The 21,147-nt window shown below is 32.1% G+C and overlaps 1 protein-coding gene across 1 annotated transcript in view; it reads left to right on the forward strand.

Moving 5' to 3' along the window:
* Window positions 1–21,147, forward strand: part of LOC103576471 (GTP-binding protein REM 1) — a 57,160-nt gene that overhangs the window by 15,235 nt on the left and 20,778 nt on the right. The window contains exon 4 of the mRNA XM_008556689.2: window positions 12,715–12,797. Coding sequence (XP_008554911.2) covers window positions 12,715–12,797 — 83 coding nt within the window. The remainder of the gene's footprint in view (window positions 1–12,714; window positions 12,798–21,147) is intronic.

Consider the following 21,147-nt stretch of genomic DNA (forward strand, 5'->3'; position numbering starts at 1 on the left):
CTAGCACAACAGTCTGTATTGGTTCACCACTCGACAGAATTACTAGTCAACAAAAAAGACACATTAGTGAAAAAAATAATCAGATTAATGAAGCAAAAACCAAGTGACCTCAAATTTATTACACTTAATTCCTCGAAAAAAATTTACAATATAATCAAAAAAACGAATTCTACAAAAGCCCCCGGACCAGATTACAGAACATACAGAACATTGTACTCAAAAACCTGCTAAAGGAAGCGTTTTTTTAACTCATACATATCTTCAATAGCTGTCTCCTATCAAATTTTTCAACCACATGGAAAACAGTCAACCTAATAGCATTTCAAAAACTAGGAAAAGATAAACTCTTTCTCCAAAACTACAGGCCAATAAGCTTACTTTCAACACTTAGTAAAATCATTGCAACAGTCATCCTAAACAATATAAAAAAAAATTTAAAACAATACAACATTCTAATGAGTGACCAGTTTGACATAAGGGAAAAATATAGCATAGTTTATCAATTAGAAAGAATAGCAAACTATATATTACCAATAATTTTAACAAAAACAAATATAGAGCAATGGTTCTCTTAGGCATTGAAAAAACTTTTGACACCGTCTGGCTTAGTGACCGGTGAAAATGACCAGTGCCAGAATATCCAGTGACAATAATGTCCGGAGGCGAAAATTCCTCATTGCCCGTAGTATCGAACCACAGCCACGACGTGTCAATACCTCTCTTGGGTCAAACATTACTACCATTTCACGAAATAAAGCGAATCTGTCCGCAGTGGACTTGGAAAGTAGCCCCCCGTAGTACCAGTCTTCCTGCGCTGGTCAACAAGTTGCGTCGAGATAAGTGGTGGGACGCAACTTCTCCCCATACTCTAAGAAGGGTTTCCTCCACTTGTTATTTGTCTGGTTTCGAATACGCTATTATCTACTTACTTAGTCCCTGTTGGATTTCCTTCTTTCTTAGCCTATAAGTGCTTTGATTACTCTAGCTGGATTAATTCTTACAGTAGCTCGGTGGGGCCCGTAGTCAACGAGAGAAATATCTGTATTTCTCCAGCAAAAGTCCTATGTGATGTGCCCATGGCCTTTGAGGAACAAATCGACCCTTCAGTTAGTGACATGCTATTCGTGTCCTATCTTACCAACAATTGAGGAATATACGCAGCTGGATCGCAGGCGCAATACCGTGTGCGCCTATACGCCATGATCCCCGAGGGTGGTGAAAGAAATCGATTAAGCGGTCGATAATCTGTATCGGCGTTAGATCATAGATCGTGTGGAAACCATAAATCACCATGTGGAAAAGTAATGGAACCATAAAATTTGCGGAGAGAGGACAACTCTTTCTTCTCTGGGCCGCCATCATAGTGAACGGTTATGTTTTTTTTTTCGTAATGGTAAGATCTAGTTAAGTTTTTGGAATCTTTTCGAGTAAAGTTCTGATTATATTTTCAGGCATTATTGTCTTTATTTATCTATTTTCTGGGAATATTATTTCCGTGGGCTCAACGCTCGTTAGTTAGTATTTCATGGGATAAAGTTATCTATTGTCTAACCACGTGTTGAGAGATTTATTTTACACGAAATAACTTTCTTTTGCCTTAGTGAAGTATTATATAATTATTCCGTGGTGAATTAGATACTTTTGGCCAATGACAACACAGATAAGCCTTTAGTGAAGCTGCATTTTTGTTCCTGTAACTGTGGTATAAGTAAGTAATTGTCAACTTTGGAAGCTGGTTACTGGGTCCTTAGCCACTGAGAAACGTGGATTCCTCAAATAAATAAGTCAAAGTATCATTAGTTTAGTAGTAGAGCAATAAATAGTAATATTTTTTTTTTTTTTTTTGGGAAGAGGCTGAGGGAAAAATGCTATTACGCACCGTAGAAGACAATACCCATATGAAAAGCATGAACTGCTCTTCATATGCATATTGCCCTCCGTGTGCCGGACTCCTCCCCCAAGAACGTACCACTTAAGATGTTACTCCAAGTAGATAACTGTATCCCTGGGGGCCCTACCGGCTAAAAACCTCACTCCCTTCCTTCTTCAGACCTAGTACTGCGGGACCGCGCAAGCATTACTTCGCAGTACTAGTCCTCTTCATGTCGCCGTCGCTTTTGTTCTTCTCGAATCTATTCAATCTCTTCTTTTTTCTTTTCCATTAAAACTTCTCGGGCATAAGTCGTCAAGGTCTTAAAATTGTCTGCCGTCGCCAACATCCAAGGTATCACCAGGTCAGCGGCATTTGGTACTTCTTTCTCCTCCTGAAAGCGCAGCCGTATTTCAGACCAACGCTGACAGAAAAAGAATGTGTGATCGGCAGAGTCGACAACTTGCGGACAGTACTGGCAATAAGGATCGGTTCGGATTCCCATGCGATACAAGTACTCATTAAACTGGCCATGATCGGACAGAAATTGGGAAAGATAGTAATCTACCTCTCCTTCTTTCCGTGAAATCCAATCAAGGACTCGTTTAATGAGCTTATATGTCCAACGTCCTGTTTCCGCAAATTTCCATCGCTCTTGCCAGAGTTTCAGGGTTTCCTCGCGTTCTCGAGCCTTAACTCTTTCCAACGATTCTTCCCCAGCCCGATGGGCATCCCAGATGCGCTTCCCCTCGAACCCTAAAAGGTCGATCGGAATCATACCCGCGATGACCATCACGGCTGCTTCCGAAACCACCCGGTAAGCGCAAGCTATCCTCAGCGCGCCTCTCCGTTGAACAGATGCCAGTCGCCGACGATATTTCTCTACATAAATAGTAATATTGAGTTTAGTGAATTTTGTAGAGTTTTATTAATAGAAATAAATTTGTGAACGTGTGCCTTGTCACTAATCATCTCTAAATGAGATAAAAATTGCACTGCTTCAGAAGAAACGACTAAAAAAGATCTCTTTATTATCATTAATAATGAAAATATTGAACTGAATAATAACGTTAAGTACCTAAGCGTAATCCTAGATAATAATTTGCCTCATTCTAGCACATACAATAAACATGTGTTAAAAGAAAACCAAATATAAATAATCCTATCCCCCCTATTATGAAGAAAAAGTAAATTAAGTGTTTAAAATAATCCTGATTAGAAAATCTCATAAAATCTAATAGATTCTCGTTGATTCCCATAGAAGTTTTATAAGAATGAATCGTTCTATGAAAAGTAATATAGTTAAGTATAGGGCATTATTTATACAGCTATAAGAATCAATCGGATTTTTTAAGCAGGGAAGCTTATACTTTATAAAATGATGAGAAAATCTATATTACTCTACGCTGCTTCAGTGTGGAGCAGTACACTGAAATCTAATATTAATCAAATAATAACACTAGAAAATAAAACGCTTCGAATGATCCTTGACGTCCTTGGTGGTTTAGAATCACGGTAGAAACACGGTGGGTTTGTTCCACTTTACCATTGTGATTACGCGGTGTGTCCACCGCTATTCCACGGTGGCTTTACCACCGAGTATACACGGTGTTTCCACTGTGATTACGTGGTGGATAAACCGTAGAACCACGGTGGTGAAATGGCACAAAGCCACCGTGGAATCACGGTGGATACACCGCGTAATCACAGTGGGAACACCATGTATACACGGTGGTAAACCCACCGTGTAACCACGGTGGATCCATGGTGCTTACACTTCCACGGAGTTTCCACCGTGATTCAAATCTGCGAGGGGCGAATTGCTCAACTACTAATAAAGAAATACGAGATCAACCCAATATTAATGAAATTAGTAATGGCATACATAAACAAACTGAACTATTTCATAGACAGAGAACACAACATCTACACATCCTTTTAGTTATTGCAGTATACAATTACACAAATGCACCATTTAAAATTAAAAAAATATTGCCTCACAACTCAATATTCTTAACCTTGTCAATATTGTAGATACTTTGTATACAGTAGCTTGAAGTTCTAGTATTGATAATAGGGTAAGACTAGTTGTTGAGGTTAAAAAATGATTAAGTGATTTTTTTCGAATTTTCTCACAAATTCTAGTACAAATTACAAATGTAAAACAAAACTTATGTATTAATATTTGTGAAAGTCTTAATCAAGATAGCAGCAAATGTTGCAGTTTTTTGTAACTAGCCTAATATGAAATTAAGAGAATTTTAAGATGAGAAAACAAAAACAAATAAATACTACAGCGTCGTCTTTCTTCGCCTGTCAAACTGCCCCGATCTTTAGTCAGCTACAGATAACATGCAAGATTATCCAAAACTCTAATACTAGTATACCCAAACAAGCAAGGCTTGGCTTTACTTATCTGTCAGATCAATTAGCTCTTTTCAGGACTTTTTAAGTAGTCTTCTTCAAAACCACATCCGCTTACTTTGAGCAGCTGTTCTTAAAACAGGTTTTTTCACTACCAAATAAACTCTTTCAAGTACCTCTCAGAACTCTCTGAAGGGTCTTTCTTAAGACCACCTAAATCTCTTCAATCGTAAGAATCTCACTTCAATAGAGAACCTATCCCACAGTCATCTCTTAAAACGTTTACTGGTCTTTTGAGTCGGATAGTTCTCTATTGAAGTTAGGGATTTCTCGATTTGAAACCAATCAGCCCTAACTTCACGCGTTGCAAAGCACGGAGTGCTGCAGGGAGTAAAGGTTGACGAAGTCAACATGACGTCTCATCAGGAAAAGCTGCAACTGCAATCCAGCAAGTACACTTACATTTAGTGGTGGCATTGGAAGTAGACAACAACCGATAAGCCGTAGCTGAAATTCACTCGGCCAAAGCTAAGTTGGAGATACTCCACAGCAACTGGACCCGATTTGAGACTGATCATGAGAAGTGAAAAACCAGACCATCTCAAAGGTAGAGAAAATGCACTACCTCTGTGCAAGTTTGGAAAGAGATACGGCTAGTCACATTGTGAACCTCAAGGTGTCTACTGACTCGTTTGCCTCAGCGTGGGACCTTCTCACTTCTCGCTATGAGAACAAGAGACTACTCAAGACTTCTCAGTTTACCAAATTGAGATCACTCATCAAAATGAAAACCAAGTCAGCCAAAGTTCTGAACTCCATTTTTACTACGGTGTCAGAGTGATTCAATGCTCTCAACTCTTTGGGCAGTCCAGCAAAGCACTGGGATAATCTTCTTTTACACGATGTAGTGCAGCTTCTTGATATTCGTACCCATGAGGCATGAAAGATTCGCCTGGGGTCCACCACCGACTATCCATCTCATTCCAACTAAAAAACTTTCTCACTGGTTCAGTAAGAGCTCTGAAGAGCACGGAGAGCCAGTTTCCAAAAAAGTCGCTATTCATGATTCTCAAATCAGCTACGACCAGAAAAAGCTACTCACCGTCTTCTCCAAGAACTCCTGCAATGTTTTTTCAAATTCTTATTTCTTTGCGTTTTGTTTTACTTTTAGACTTTTCAGATTGGAAGATAAGATGAGGATAGTCATTCAAGAATGGTTGTGCTACAGTTTTCCGGGTAGACACAATGTACACTATTGCTACATCCCCAGAGGATGCGAAATCTGTAATGAACGCCATCACTCAACGCTGTATTTTGACAAGAAAGATGCACTAGTAATTCCAACTGCGCTTGTTGAACTCCAGTTATCTCAACAAGAGCTTCTGTTGACACACCAGACACCACCAGTACATTTCAAACCCAATAATGGTTTGGTAGGACCTCTCGAAAAAATCGAAAATTCAATTTAAAATTAAAAATTAGAGAACCGAAAATTTAAATCAAATTTAATACATGAATATATGATCACGAGCATGCAGAATATGTTTGGTAAGTTTTAGATTAATTTATGTACCATTCTTTTATCAATGTATATATTTGTGTATTTTAACAGTTTTTTGCAATTTTAACATTCATAGTTGCTACTGGAAATTTGAATGATGACAGTACTTTATTGATTAATACTTCATCTGAAATCAAAATTTTAGCAAAGGATAAATTATCTGATATTATTTCTCCAGTTGATAGAATTTCAATTCCTGAAAATTCGTCTGACATTGAAGACTAGTATGGAGATGAAGCTTTTATAATTGACGAATCATTTAATTCAAGTTCAACTGATGATGAAAATTTGTCAAAAAGGATGAAGATTTAAAATCACCATCATCGATTAAATCTGATAAAAATAGTTCACAGTTGCAAAATAAGCGCAATACTGTTTTTTAATTTTAGTTAATGGAGATTAAGTATATTTGCTGATAAGATATCACCAATTTAATACATTGTCAATAATTTTAGTTAACTTAATTCCATATTGTTAAAAGACCAAAATAACCGAGTTTGATACTATTGCTTTGAGAGCCGTTTTCAGCGACATTTTTCAAAAGAATATGAAATTGATACCTCACCCATAAATGATTTATCTCAATCAAGCCAGTCATCGAAACAGTCTTCTGAAACGAAAATAAATGTTTTTCAAGAACCTGCTGATGCTTTTTTTCAATAATAATCAAAAAGAAATAATGCAACATCAAACATGGTTAAACCCTTCCCAAAATTTTTATTACAGTCACAATGTTCGAAGTGATTAATATCAACCTTATCATCCACCAGCACATTATCATGCTAATTCATATTCGTGTCATCCTCCCCGTATGAAAAAACAGTATATGGTTAAAATATATAACATCACATATGTTTGCAACAAAAAAATATATGATATATTATATTGTGTATTATAGAAAATCATATAGAGATTTTGGCCGATTTAATATAAAATTATACACAGTAGTAAATATATGTAACTTATATGTTTTTTATATTAAGTTATATAAACATTTACATTTAGCTTATAATATATTGTATTGATATATTTCCTTTTATATTCAGAAAATATAAAATTTTTATATGAAATGAAATATATGGTAGCATATAATTTATATTATATATGGCACCATATATTTTCTTCGTTATATTTTAGCATATATTTTATTCTGTGTATGTATATGTATATGGGTACATCATATATTCGCATCAAATTAACTAATTTTAAAAATTTTATTTGCAATTTAAGGAGTATCTTAAAATTTAGATCTAATTCAATTGGAGTTGGTCATACGAATAAGAAACTTTTTTTTTCCATACATAATATAAATATATGTTTATATATATGATAAAAGTAGATTTTTGTATATGATAGAAAGATATTTTTTATGTATGATAAAAATATAGTTTTCGTATTCGACAAGAATATATATTTTCATATATGATAAAAATATTTCTTGTATATGATTGACATATATATTTTATATATGCTAAACATATATGGACTCGTGTATGATGAATATTATATTTTTTAATATAAAAAAAAATATATCAGAAAATATAGTTAAATTGGCCACATATATTTTCTGATATTTATCATATATTTTGACCATATATGTTATTTTCATACGGGATATCCCTCTAAATTTCCTGTATCAAATAATAGCCGCACTGGTGAAACTTATAATCCTCCTCAAGACCTTAACTATTATAATGATTAATTATCGAATAATAATTATTTTGAAACGAGATACTATCCACCTTCTAATCTCGATAACAATAGTAACAATAATAATATTTTAGTTGATAATTATTCTAATTTTACGCATTGTAATTTAGAAGACCTTTAAAACAGATAATTTAAATTTTTAAAAAATATATGATAATGACGATTAAAACTTTGCTTGTAACAATATTGTATAATGTATACTGATCTGAGATTCCGCGACGGAGACGCGAAACAGTCTAATATAGCGTATGCGGTCGCCCACGTGTGATAACTAAATAATAATAAATAATAATAAACAATATTAAATGATGATGAATACCAATATCAAATGAAAATAAAATAATAAATTTAAATAATTGTTAAATTATAAATAATACTTAAATATTGTCGTGCCTGGACCAGCTCCTCAGGCTAGGTTAGTGCACGCAGGCGCCAGACCGTTTACTTACAATGGAAAAAATTTATTCAGGAGGAATTTACGAGGGAAAATCCGAGCAAGTGACTTGTGGCGAAGCGGATAAGTCGAGAGACACAATAGAAATTAAATAAATAATAAAGAAATAGTAAATATATGATAAATAATTACATACAGGTAATAAATAAGAGCAGGAAAAGTAAATAAAATTAGTCAGTAGGAAAAGATCCAGAGGAAAATAAATATTAAATTTTCCCCGACAGCTGTTGGTTTCCGAGTTTTAATTTTTATAAACAATAGAAAAATAATAATATTTCACAATATTTAATTTTATTAAATTATTAACAACAATAATACCTGGTGATTGCCACAAAATATGATCGCAGTATCACAATAAATTATGTAAGCTCAATAGACCAAAAATAAATATAATTTAACTTAATTAACAATTTTGATTTAATATTAAGTTAAACCAACAATTATTTAATTTTAAAATTTTCCCAAATAAGAATAATAAATAATAACAATCTTTTTACCTCTTATTTTATCTCTCAACACTTGTGAGAGAGAGAAAGACACGGGATTTATCCTCACTCACACTCAAAATAATAAATTCCTCTGTATTCAAAATAATTTATAATTTTAAAACAAAAATTTCAATAATGATCTTGACCGCTGGGGTAAACAAATAAATCAAAACTGAATAAAAGTAAAGTTACTTAATTATTTTAAATAACAATAAGTATAAATAATAATGCTTAATATTCAGACAAATACTTTGAGTGAAAACAGAAAAAATAATTTTAATACTTTGGGGAATTTTCGCCCCAGGTGATGATGTCAGTACTTGAGGAATTTGCTCAAGTACTGTATGCGCTCTATAGATATATATATCTATAGATCTATATATGTCTACCAGCAACGTTTAGTTACGTCGTATATGTTTTATATATATATATATATATATATATATATATATATATATATGGATATTTTTAACAATAAGATAAGACTTACTCCACGTTAATTAACAATGATTATCTATAATAAATGCCATGTATCATTCAGCAGTTAATTATTAACAACTTAATTTCACTCGCCGCGGTGACCAACAACTACCGGGGGAGGTTATCATATGAAAATATATGCCGTGAAAGAAATCCAAAGTACTTACTCAAAATTAATTCTTCAGACAACCAAAATAATATGAGTTGAAAAAAAATATATAAGCTAATTCACCCGGTGAACTTTGATAGCTGTACGCTTTCGCAGAAAATAATATAAATGTAAGGATGTACAAAGGACAGCGTCCGCACACAATAACTGCCCGTATCTTTAATTTAATTACCCTCTCCTCCACCTGTTGGTCGTCGCCCACGTGGCGCACCCGTCGCCTTTATTTATTATTATTATTATCTTTACTAGCCCTGGGCCTTGTTTTAAATTATAAATATAAATTATAAAGATAATTTCGCGACACCTGAATGATACATGAATAATTAATGTTATGTATGAACTATATATTCATAACATATGCATGTTTTTATTTTATCTAATAAATGAAATAATAATTATTTAAAAATTATAAAATTGACGTCGGGAATATAGCCAAGGTATTGATTTTCCCCTACCCGGCGGTCAATATTTTTCCAAACCACAACTGACATCCTTATTCGGATGCCAAGTTTAAATAAAATAATATGTTAAACAAATGTTGGGGCATAATGTTACGCTGGATTATGCATCCCAACTATTTCGAAATCATAAATAAAAACTTATAAATAACAAAAATCAATGGTTTATATTTTTAAATCATAAAATAAAATTATTTTGCACACATGCTCTCTCATACGCTGCGCGCCTGCGCTAGCACTGTGCACGGACTGCCGTCTCCATCGGCGAAATGGCGGAATGCCCGCGTAACGATTCAAATTTAAACGTAAAATTAAAATATTTAAGTTACTACTAACTAAAACTAAATAATTTGAATCGTTACGTGACAATTGAAATGCAACAAAACAGCGATTAATGAAAAGTAAATTTATCGTGTGTGGTATACAGTTCTACCATCTAAATATAAATAAAATTAAGTGATGTTTTCTTAATTGTTACTTATTTAACATTTATGAATTGCAGGGTATTGATGTTTTTATTAATTAATAATTGAACTTGTATTATCAATAATTACAGATTATGCTAATGACTCATTAATTATTGTTTTATTCTCTTTTTATTAGCTATAATGAATGAATTAATTAATTATGAGTGACGAAAAAAAAAATATATGGAACTCACCTATTTTAATACACTTTAATCGTGGTTCATCCGTGCTGTGAAAAATTAGTTTAGAGCATTTAGCCGAATTTGTCATGCAACAAGACCTAGTTTAACTGAGGTCCAGGTTTATTGGTTTAGATCTCATTCAGCCGAGCTTCAGTCTGTTCCAAAAAATTAAATAAATGTTTTTCAACTTTTACTCGAGTTATAGAAACTTTGTTCCAAATTTCTTACTAAAATGTTTAAAACATTTTAACTAATAAATTTGTAAGTCAAAATCGTAAATTTATAAACACTCGTCAAATATTTTTCTGAACAAGCCATATATGACCTGATATGGCCATATTAAAGAATTAGATATATCCATATCTGACCTGATATTATCTGATATGCCCATATAATTTTTGATATATTCTGATATAGTCTGATATGAAAATTAGCCATATCAAGCCGTATTAACTTGATATGTAGATATCAGATTTGATATATCTTGATCTGACTTGATATGCTTGTATATAATTTTTTTTATATGTCCTGATATGAGCAGATATAATCTGATAAGGGTATGTATATTTTAATATGCTTGTGAAAAATATCTCGATCAGGTTTTAAATGGCTTGAAAACAATTTAGAAATGACCAAATAACGTAACATTGTTCGAAAAAACCGATTTTATAATGATTCATAAAATCTTATGAAATCTGTTAAATATTTTAATTTACCGCATTTATAAATATCATAATGTATATAAACTTTGCTGAAAAATTTTTCTAATAAGCTAACGAAAGCAATTTTGAAATATCTGAGAGAATTTCAAATTTTTGTAATCAATTTCAATATAAAAAACTGAGATTTTGAATTGAAAAAAGTTTAATTAAGATTAAGAATCTTCAGCTTTTTTTTTTTACCAAAAGAAGTAGTTCTTGCCCCATCACCGGTGGGTATACCATTAATGGTCCCGTTACTATAAACAATAACATAACTGAATATAATACAAATAACCAAATCAATCATTAATCTGATGTCTTTAATTTTCTTAAATTTAATTATATCAAAATAGATATAACCAATCTTGCATTTCAAGTTTGTGATTTGGCAGAGTGTTTAGTAGATCAGACTTTACATTAGAAGTACTCGGGTTCGAGCCCATGACCCGGCTGGATATTTTTGTTTCCTTGCGTGACAATTATTGCATGTACAACTTTACAAAGTTATATACAATTTTATAGACTTATTCATAAATTTAGTTTCCGAGATAACAATGTTAATTTCACTATATATAGTCTGATGTGTCCATATCAGAACATATCAAATCTTATCTGTACATATATTTTCTGATATCTGTACACATATTTTTTAAAATGGCCAATTTCCAAATCAGGCCTGATCCTTTTTATCTTTTAGCATAGGTTAAGAGAGACCTGCTTATTTTTTTTTTAATTTCTTCCTCCAACCGTATTCGAAATATCGAATTTTGGAAAATGTAGAGATTTTTTTTGAAACGCGTGTAACTTCGTGAAAAGTGGTTTGAATAAAATTTTCAAACAGACAAAAAATGTTCATTTTTGGACATATTTTCAGTAAAGAATATCAAAAAAATTTTTGAACCACGCTTCTATTAAAATTTTAACTTTTAAGTATAAATTGTCGCTTTACAAAAATCACGTACTGATAGATTTTCCTCATAATTTTCCACAGCAAACTGTCACCTATTCTACAACTTTTCCAGCTATGCTCATAATGGGACAACGATGGGATCTATTTTTTTTTCGATTTTTTAAATTTCATATCCCAGTTTTTTTTTTAGATAAATGTTTAAAAAATATATCATGCTCAGGATTTACTATTCATAATTATCTGACACACAACTATCATCAAAATTTTCTTATTTTCTTCCACAGAAAAATTATTATTAATTAAGTAATTATTATTATTATTAATTAAAATTACTTAAAATTATTATTTATTATCTTCAGAAAATTTGATCTTCAGAAAAGTTGATGGCCAAAAAGGTCTTTCGATTGCCGCCTCAACCATCGAAATCGGTTTATTAGTTAAAAAGTTATAAAGAGTTAATATGCTTACACACACACACGCGCGCACGCACACACACACACACTCGGACATAATTCTGAAAATAGTCGGAATAGCTTACTAGGACCTCAAAACGTCGACATCTGATGAAATTTCAATTTTTTCAAATCGGGGTAAAAACAATAACTTTTCGACTTTTTCGAAAATCGTCGATTTTCTTGGCGGGAAGTTAAAAAGGTTTTGTTTACAATTTTTTTACTCCAAAGTACAAAATCGTAGCGTAAAGAAATCAATCAACCAAGGATCATATTTTTGCAAATATCTATTCTTGAACCATTTTTTAAAAATTCTTTTCTTTTGAAAATTTAAATTTAAAGCTTATCTATCAAATGTCAACCAATAAATGCAACACGATCCCACTATGTAAAAAACAATTATTATGGTATAATTTTAACGTTCATGTTATGTTAATTTTCTTTCCAGATGAAACTAAAGAAGAGTCGGTTTTCGTCATGCTCAATGGTGAAGAAACGGAGTTAAAATTTGCAAATGTAAGCGATTTAAAGGTAAGAATCTATCGTTTATTTTGAGTAGGGTGATCGAAAATTTTTAATAAAATTGTATAAAAATTAATCTAAACTTATTAAGAAAAGTTTGGTTACTTTATTGTTAAAATAAAGTGCATCCATATTGAATAAATGAAATTGAGTGCATTCTATAAAATTTTTTTCTGGATAAGCATGTGCACAGGTTTTTTGTTCATAGAAAAGTTTTCTAATTTGAATTCCATTATTGAATGATTAAAAGATTGAACGACAGAAGTATTGAACCAATACAAAACTTCATGTTTTAACTTTTTGCAATGAGAATTTATAGGAAGTTACTGTTTCCATTCTAAATTTCGAAAATCGAGATTTCATCGTCAACGTTTTGAGGTACAAGAAAGCTACACTGATAGAAAGATTTCGTAGCATTTGAAACGATTCATTCATATTTAAGAAATCATTATTTACAGTAAGAAATATTTGTTAAATGGTAATATCCAATGTTTAAGAAATGATTCATTAAAGAGTAAGAAATGTTTTTAAATGCTAAGAAATCCTTCTATCAGTGATATTCTAGCTATTTTCAAAGTTTCGCCTAAGCGGCTGCGTGTGTGTGCGTGCATGTTTGCGTAGATGTGTGCGTGTATGTGGGTGTATTATAGGGTGGTCATGAAAAATTAAATTTACTCAGGCACCCCAAAAAAAGCTTCTTTTTAGTGAAAAAATACGTGGGGAATTTGGATTTTTTTTTTTTTAGGTAAAAAGAACACGTGCTGCAGGACGATCAAAGTTCATTTTTCGATACAATCGCGGTTTTCTTTTTGAATATCTAATGAAATATGCAGATTAAAGAAAAAAATCGCAGAAACAATTTTGTAGGATATTAAATTCTTGACAAAAAGGTCATATTCTTTTTTTTTTTATAGAATGTGTATTTATGTAGATATTTTAAAAAAACTTTTTTCTAAGTATAAAGAAACTATAACAAGAATTAATGATTGATATGTTACGGATTACGAAGTTGTCTATATTTAAGAAAAAACGTTATTTTTAATATTAGTTATTCATTAAATGCTCAATAGATAGTATCGAAAAAATTTATTTTTTAAATATTTTTGTAAATACACATTGTATACCAAAAATGAACATGACCTTTTTTGTCAAGAATTTCCTTTTCTACAAAATAATTCTCACGATTTTTTCCTTTAATCTGCATATTTCATAAGATATTTTAAAAAACCGCGATTGTATCGAAAAATGAACTTTGATCTCCTGCAACACGTGTTCTTTTTAGTTAAAAAGATAATTTTGGAGGGGGTATAATCGACCACCTGTAGTGTTATAGAGTTCAACTCCGTAAGGGTAGGTAAAGGGGTTGATTTCTCAAAACCAAAATTGGGTGGAAATATTCTACATAAAGAAAGCATATTTTTAGAATTTTTCCAGAAGTTTTGAAGGGTATATAAGACACCGTCTGCAGTGATATAGGCTTCTCCAGCGTAAGGGTAGGTGAAGGGGTAGGTTCCGCCGAATCAAAATAAGGTGGAATTATTTTACATAAAAAGAGGACGTCTCAGTAATTTTTTCATAAGTTTTGGAGGGGGTATAAGATACCGTCTGTAGTGATAAAGACTTCTCTTCTGTAAGGGTAGGCAAAGGGGTTGATTCACCGAATTAAAACTGGATGGAAATATTCTGCATAAAGAAAGGATATTGTTACGTCCTGAATGACGAATACAAGTTATTCAGTCCCTTAATTTTGAGTCAAAGTACTTAAGCCATTTACTCGGGTAGTGGAGACCTAGCTTTTTAGTGTCGAGTATGTCAATATACGAAAATAGTATGTATGAGGTGAATGGATGTGTCTTATCACTAGATGAATGAATAATTAATTTAACTTACAGTTGGTTTATTCAATATAAGAGATTGTCAGCATACAAGATTTGGCTGAGCTGGAGACCAGATTGTTGATTGAGATTCGATTCGTATTAAATTGTTATTGTTTGAAATTCGCTGTGAAATAAATTATTGTCAGGTGGCTTGATAGTTGGTTATGGTTCTTGAATGTTAAGAATTGTTGATGTAAAAATGAGCAAAGGGGGTTTACTCATACTGGGTAGTTGACAATCTGTCCAAATACACACTTTTAAGATGACGAAATTTATTTAAATTTGAAAAATAATATTTAAAACAGTAAGAACATTCAACAGAAATAGTTTAATTAATTAAGTTATTTGTAATGTTGAATAAAAAAATTGAAAATCGAAGTTATTTTTATTTGAAATAATTCACTTTAAATTGTATATCCGGAATTAAAATATTAATTAGATTTACGGTATAGGTGGTTATTGATTATTGATCCTTTTGTCATTATCTTTCGATTGGTTATAGTCATTTCCTCCTATCGTCAGCAGTTTAAATGTTACACCTATTTTCAATTACAATATTCAATAAATGGAAATTATTATTAGGTTAATAGATAGACGTGCGTTAGAGGATGATTGTGATAATTTTAGTTTTTCATTATTTTAATTATTTGTCGAGTTATTTAAAGTGGAATTTAGCGATATAGTCGTATGTGTTAGAGAAAAAAGATGATCGTAGTGAATCATGCGCCATGCCTTAGAACGAAGCTTTTAGATCCAACTCAATGTTATTAGGTTAGCCTTATTTTAAGGGGTTAATTACCGATTACTAATTAGGATTAGGGCACAGATTGTTATTGATTATTAATTCTTTCGTTATTAGCTTTTGATTGATTATAGTCATTCCTTTCTACGCTTATTGGTTGAAATGTTTTAGTTATTTATAATCATTGCGGGGTAATTATTAAATAATCTGGAATTATTATCGATATAATTAGATAAGTTATTTTACCGGATTATTGTGATATGTTTAGTTGGTCGATAGTTTAATTAGTTATCGAGTCGTTTAAGCTAAAATTTATCGATATAATTGTATGTGTTAGAGAGAGAAGTGACGAAGTACGTCAGGCGATATGTCACAAGAAGTAGCGGTAGCAACAGGATGAGTCATGAGCCACGACTTGAAAAAAGGTTCTAGATTTTAGTTAATGTATTAGATGAGCCTTATTTTGGGTAGTTAATTTCGGATTATTAATTAGGTTTAAGGTGTAGATGTTTATTGATTATTAATCCTCTCGTTATTGTCTTTCAATTGATTATAGTCGTTTCGTTTTACTGTTATTGTTTAAATGCTAACTTATTTTTAATTATTACGAGATAATTAGTAGATAATCTGGAAGTATTATTGATTCAGTTAGATAAGGTATTTTATCGGATTACAATGATACTTTTAGTTCCTCATTATTTTAATTATTTATCGAGTTAATTGAAGTAGAAATTATCGGTATACTTGTATGGGTTAAAGAGAGAAATGACGAGACACGTCACGCGGTACGTCATAAGAGAATCTTGGGAGCGCAAGAAGGCAGGCCGTATTAATTCTGTTAATGGAAGAACGATATGCAATCCCATGCTATTAGATGGGCTTAATTTAAATGGTTAATTACAGATTATTCGTTAAGATTAAGTTTTGAGTATTTAGTAGTTAATAATCTATTTTTCCTTATCTATCGATGGGTTATGATTATTTATCACTATCATTGGTAGTTTAGGAGTGGTGCCTGTTTTGGAATTTAAATATTTAATAATTCGCAATTATTATTAATCCCATCGGTAAATGGACATTAGTGAATTGTCATGGGAATCTTAGCTAATCAGTATTTTATTTATTAGTTGAGTTATTTAACATAGAAGTTACGCACTTACATATGTATTAGTGGGACACAATGGTGACGCAAATAGTTAGGTTCCTTGATTGACCTCTGATGATTAGTTATTTAGTGTATAGGTTTTTATCTAATCTCGAATTTTATTTTTCTTTATCTATTATACTAATCGATTTAATCTATTCCTATTGTTATAGGTAGGTGGCTATGGATTTAAATATTAAAGAATTGTTATTATGGTTATCTGCCCCATCATGGTATGTTATGGTTGTCCGATATTGTGTAGTTAGTTAATTGTTATCTTGTTTATTATTCTTGTATCGGTACATTGGGATATTGCGTCTTAAATTGTTAATATTTATTTACAAATAAAGTTCTTGGGTTATGGTACAATATCTACTATTGCGTATTAAGCATTATTTATGATTTCATTTGCTGTCAATGGTGTCGATTATAGAGTTTATTACCTTGTTTTTGTTAATAATTATCAGTTTGTTTTATAATTTATTCAAAATTTTAAATAAAATTTGATACTATTTGGATTGGTAGATAGTAGAAAAAATGAAAAGGGTCCAAATGCATTAAATGTAAAGTCAACAACGCATAGACGTAAAGGTTATCGGGGTAGTGACACTTGGTGTTATAAGAAAAAACGACGGAGCTTCGCGTGGCATTATTGAAAAGTAGTACTATTTGGGTTGCAAGCATTAGGGAGCTTATCACGTTTTAATTGATTGCTTAATTTATTACTTCTCTATAAGTAATAAAAAGGGAAATTTATGGTATTCTTTGTTTACATCAACAAGTTCCCACTACTCGTCTGACCTTTGATATGTTTAGTTTTCAGTTTTTAAGAATTTCGTTTTTATTTATTTAATTATACGTCAGTTTAATATTTTCGCATGTTACGCCATAACAATATTTTAAGAATTTTTTCATATTTTTTGGACGGGGTATATAAGACACTGTTTGCAGTGATATAAACTTCTCCAGCGTAAGGGAAGGTGAAGGGGTAGGTTTCGCCGGTTCAAAATAGGGTGGAAATATTCAGCATACAAACAATGAAGTTTAGAAATTTTTTTTAGAATTTTCAGTGGGAGTATAATGGTCCCTTTAAATCTACTTCTCATGGGGGTTAGATATATAAGGGTGGTTTCAGAGGTTGGTTCCGGTTAATTGTCTATTTGACTCGTTTACATCCGAATCTGTGCCCATTTCACTTTAGCCAAGTATTTATGACCTTGATTAATGTTTTAAATTATTTAGATCATTTCGTTCAATAAACGTTCGGAAATTCAATTACATATTTTTTTAAATTTCTAACGCCGATATCTTTTGAACGAATAAACCAATTTCGACGTTTGAGGTAGCACTCGGTGAGTTTCATTGAATTCTAGAGCTGATCAAAAGTTGAAATTGATCGGTTTAGCCATTCCGAAGATATTTGGAAAACCCCGTTTTTCACCATTTCTTTCTCCTACGAGATTTCTCGAACGCATTAACTGATTGAGAGGGATAAGGCGGCGATCGGCACGTTTCATCAATTTCTAGAGCTGATTAGATTTTGAAGTCGATCGTTCTACTCGTTTCTGAGAAATAAAAAAAAACTAAAAAAAAAATTTTTTTTTCGTAAATTGCAAATATTTGTTAATTTAATTGATCAAATGACCTAAAATTTTTAGGAAAGTTGATGGCCAACATGCTCTTTCGACTGCCGCAAGAACTATTCAAATCGGTTTATTAGTTAAATAGTTATAGACCATTCACACACATACATACATACATGCCCCCCCCCCCCACACCCACACGTACGTACATACGAACACTCGGACATCATTCTGAAAATAGTCAGAATAGCTTCCTCGGACCTCAAAACGTCAACATCTGATGGAAACTTGATTTTTTAAAATCGGGGTAAAAAAAATAACTTCCCGAAATTTTAAAGAACCATCGATTTTCTTAGCAGAAAGTTAAGAAAATAGTTGAATTGACTACAAAATAGTTACTGCAACTCGATTTAATTAGTACGCCCCTGGTGGAGGAGCGCGATGTCAAAACCGAGGCGTCGTCAAAACCGCTAAAACGACATCGTGTTATTCAAAAAACGTGACACGATTAAAAAGTAAATAAATGATTGAAAAATGAGGGAATCTTGATAACAATGTCGAGCTATGATATCTGAGTCGACAAGAAAAATTTTTTAACAACAAGTTATTATTTAGACAAAATAAAACGTAATTAAATGTAATACATCATAAGAGGTACTTCGCAAGCGTTTTATGAACAAAAATGTATATTGTGTGTCATATCGATAACGTAGAAAAGTAAAACAATTTTTGAATCAATAATGGTGTGGCGAAAAGACAAGTAAAATAGTTATTTTACCGATAATCGTAGGTTCGTAAGAAAAGAAAGAGATGTCGCTTTAACATGAATTATAACATAAATGATAAAAGTGAGGCTCGAGCAAAGCGTAAAACTCTAAATAAGAAACGACATCGTTTTTCTTTCAGCTCTACGAGAAACGACGTAATGTTATCGAATAATTAATTTTGGAAATAATAAATAGATATATAATGCATTATCATCATTGCAAGGGTAAATTGATGGCTACTAAAAAATGCTGAATTCTTGATGTTAAAATGACTATTTTCAGAATCATGTCCGAGTGTGTGTATGTATGTATGTGTGTGTGTGTGTGTGTGTGTGTGTGTGTGTGTGTGTGTGTGTGTGTGTGTGTGTGTGTGTGTGTGTGTGTGTGTGTGTGTGTGTGTGTGTGTGTGTGTGTGTGTGTGTGTGTGTGTGTGTGTGTGTGTGTGTGTGTGTGTGTGTGTAAACTCTTTGTAACTTTTGAACTAATGAATCGATTTGGATGGTTGAGGTGGCAATTAAAAGAGCTTGTTGGCCATCAAATTTTCTGAAAATTTCAGATCATTTGATCGAATAGACTCGAAAATATTTGCGAATTACGAAAAAAAATTCGGTCTGTCGGTTGACCCTTCGGGCCAGCCCCAAAACTTCCCGCTGTTTTCGACCTCAAAGAGCTCGAAAACATTAGTGTAGATATATTTTCGAGCTCTTCGAGCTCGAAAATGCTATCACATGCAATTGTTTTTTTACGATCTTTTCAAGCTCTAACAAGTTACCTGTTATGCTGAAGTTTGAAAATTTAAGAATCGAAAATCATCAATGAAGCGGTTTTTTAAATTTAGTTCCTGATTATGTTCAGTAAAATAAGTGTATTGAGGCAGAAATCAATGTCGGGGATCAAAATCAAGATTTAAATAAGTTTTAACTCATGTAAGAAACAATAAAATATGAAATATCCGATAAAAATATTAAAAACTACGTTTTATCGATTTTTTTGTTGATAATATGATTTAAACTAAAAACCAAGTTCGATGACATTATATGATCAAAAGAAACCATAATAAAGATGAGTTGGTATGATATCAGGCACATTTCAGTACGTTATATTATGATTTATCCGGAAAAAATAACATAAAATGGTATTTTTCTAACTTTTCAACGCCGATATCTTTTGAACTAATCAATCGATTTTGATAGTTGACGTGGCAATCGGCGCGTTTTATTGAGTTCTAGAGCTGATTAAAATTTGAAATCGATCGCGTCAGTCGTTTCGAAAATATTTAGAAAAAAACCGTTTTTCACCATTTCTTTCTCCCGCGATAACTCTCGAACGAATTATCTGATTTTGATGTTTGAGGTAGCTTTATCGAGTACTAGAGCTGATTAGATTTCGAAGTCGATCGTATGAGTCGTTTTTGAGAAGCAATAAAAAACTAAAAAAAAATTTTTTTTTTTTCGTTATTCGCCAATATTTTCGAGTCTATTCGATCAAATAATCTGAAATTTCTAGAAAAGTTGAAGGCCAACAAGCTTTTTCGATTGCCACCTCAACCATCCAAATCAATTGATTAGTTCAAAAGTTACAAAGAGTTTACATACATACACACACACACACACACACATACATACACACACTCGGACATCATTCTGAAAATAGTCAGAATAGCTTCCTAGGACCTCAAAACGTCGACATCTGATGAAAACTCGATTTTCGAAAATCGGGGTGAAAACAATAACTTCCCGAAATTTTTGGAAATCGTCGATTTTCTTAGCGGAAAGTTAAAAAATTTTTTTTTTAGTTTTTTAGTGATTTATCAGAAACGACTCGAACGATCGACTTCAAAAATCTAATCAGCTCTAGAATTTGATAAAACGCATCGATTGCCATCTTAGCCATCTCAATCGGTTGGTTTCTTCGAGAGATATCGCAGGAGAAAGAAATGGTAAAAAACAGCTATTTGCAAATATCTTTAAAATAACTTAACCAAACAATTCCAAAATCGGATCAGTTCTAGAACTCAATAAAATACGCCGATTATCGCCTCAACCATCAAAATCCATTCATTCGTTCGCGAGATATCGTTGAAGAAAGAAATGGTGAAAAACGGTTCTTTCTCAATTTTTTCGAAACGACTGACGCGATCGATTTCAAATTTTTATCAGCTCAAGAATTCAATAAAACGCGCCGATTGCCACCTCAAACGTCAAAATCGATTAATTAGGTCGAAAGATATCGGCGTGGAAAAGTTA

Source organism: Microplitis demolitor, chromosome 2 (assembly GCF_026212275.2).
Source record: "Microplitis demolitor isolate Queensland-Clemson2020A chromosome 2, iyMicDemo2.1a, whole genome shotgun sequence".
Lineage (NCBI taxonomy): Eukaryota > Metazoa > Arthropoda > Insecta > Hymenoptera > Braconidae > Microplitis > Microplitis demolitor.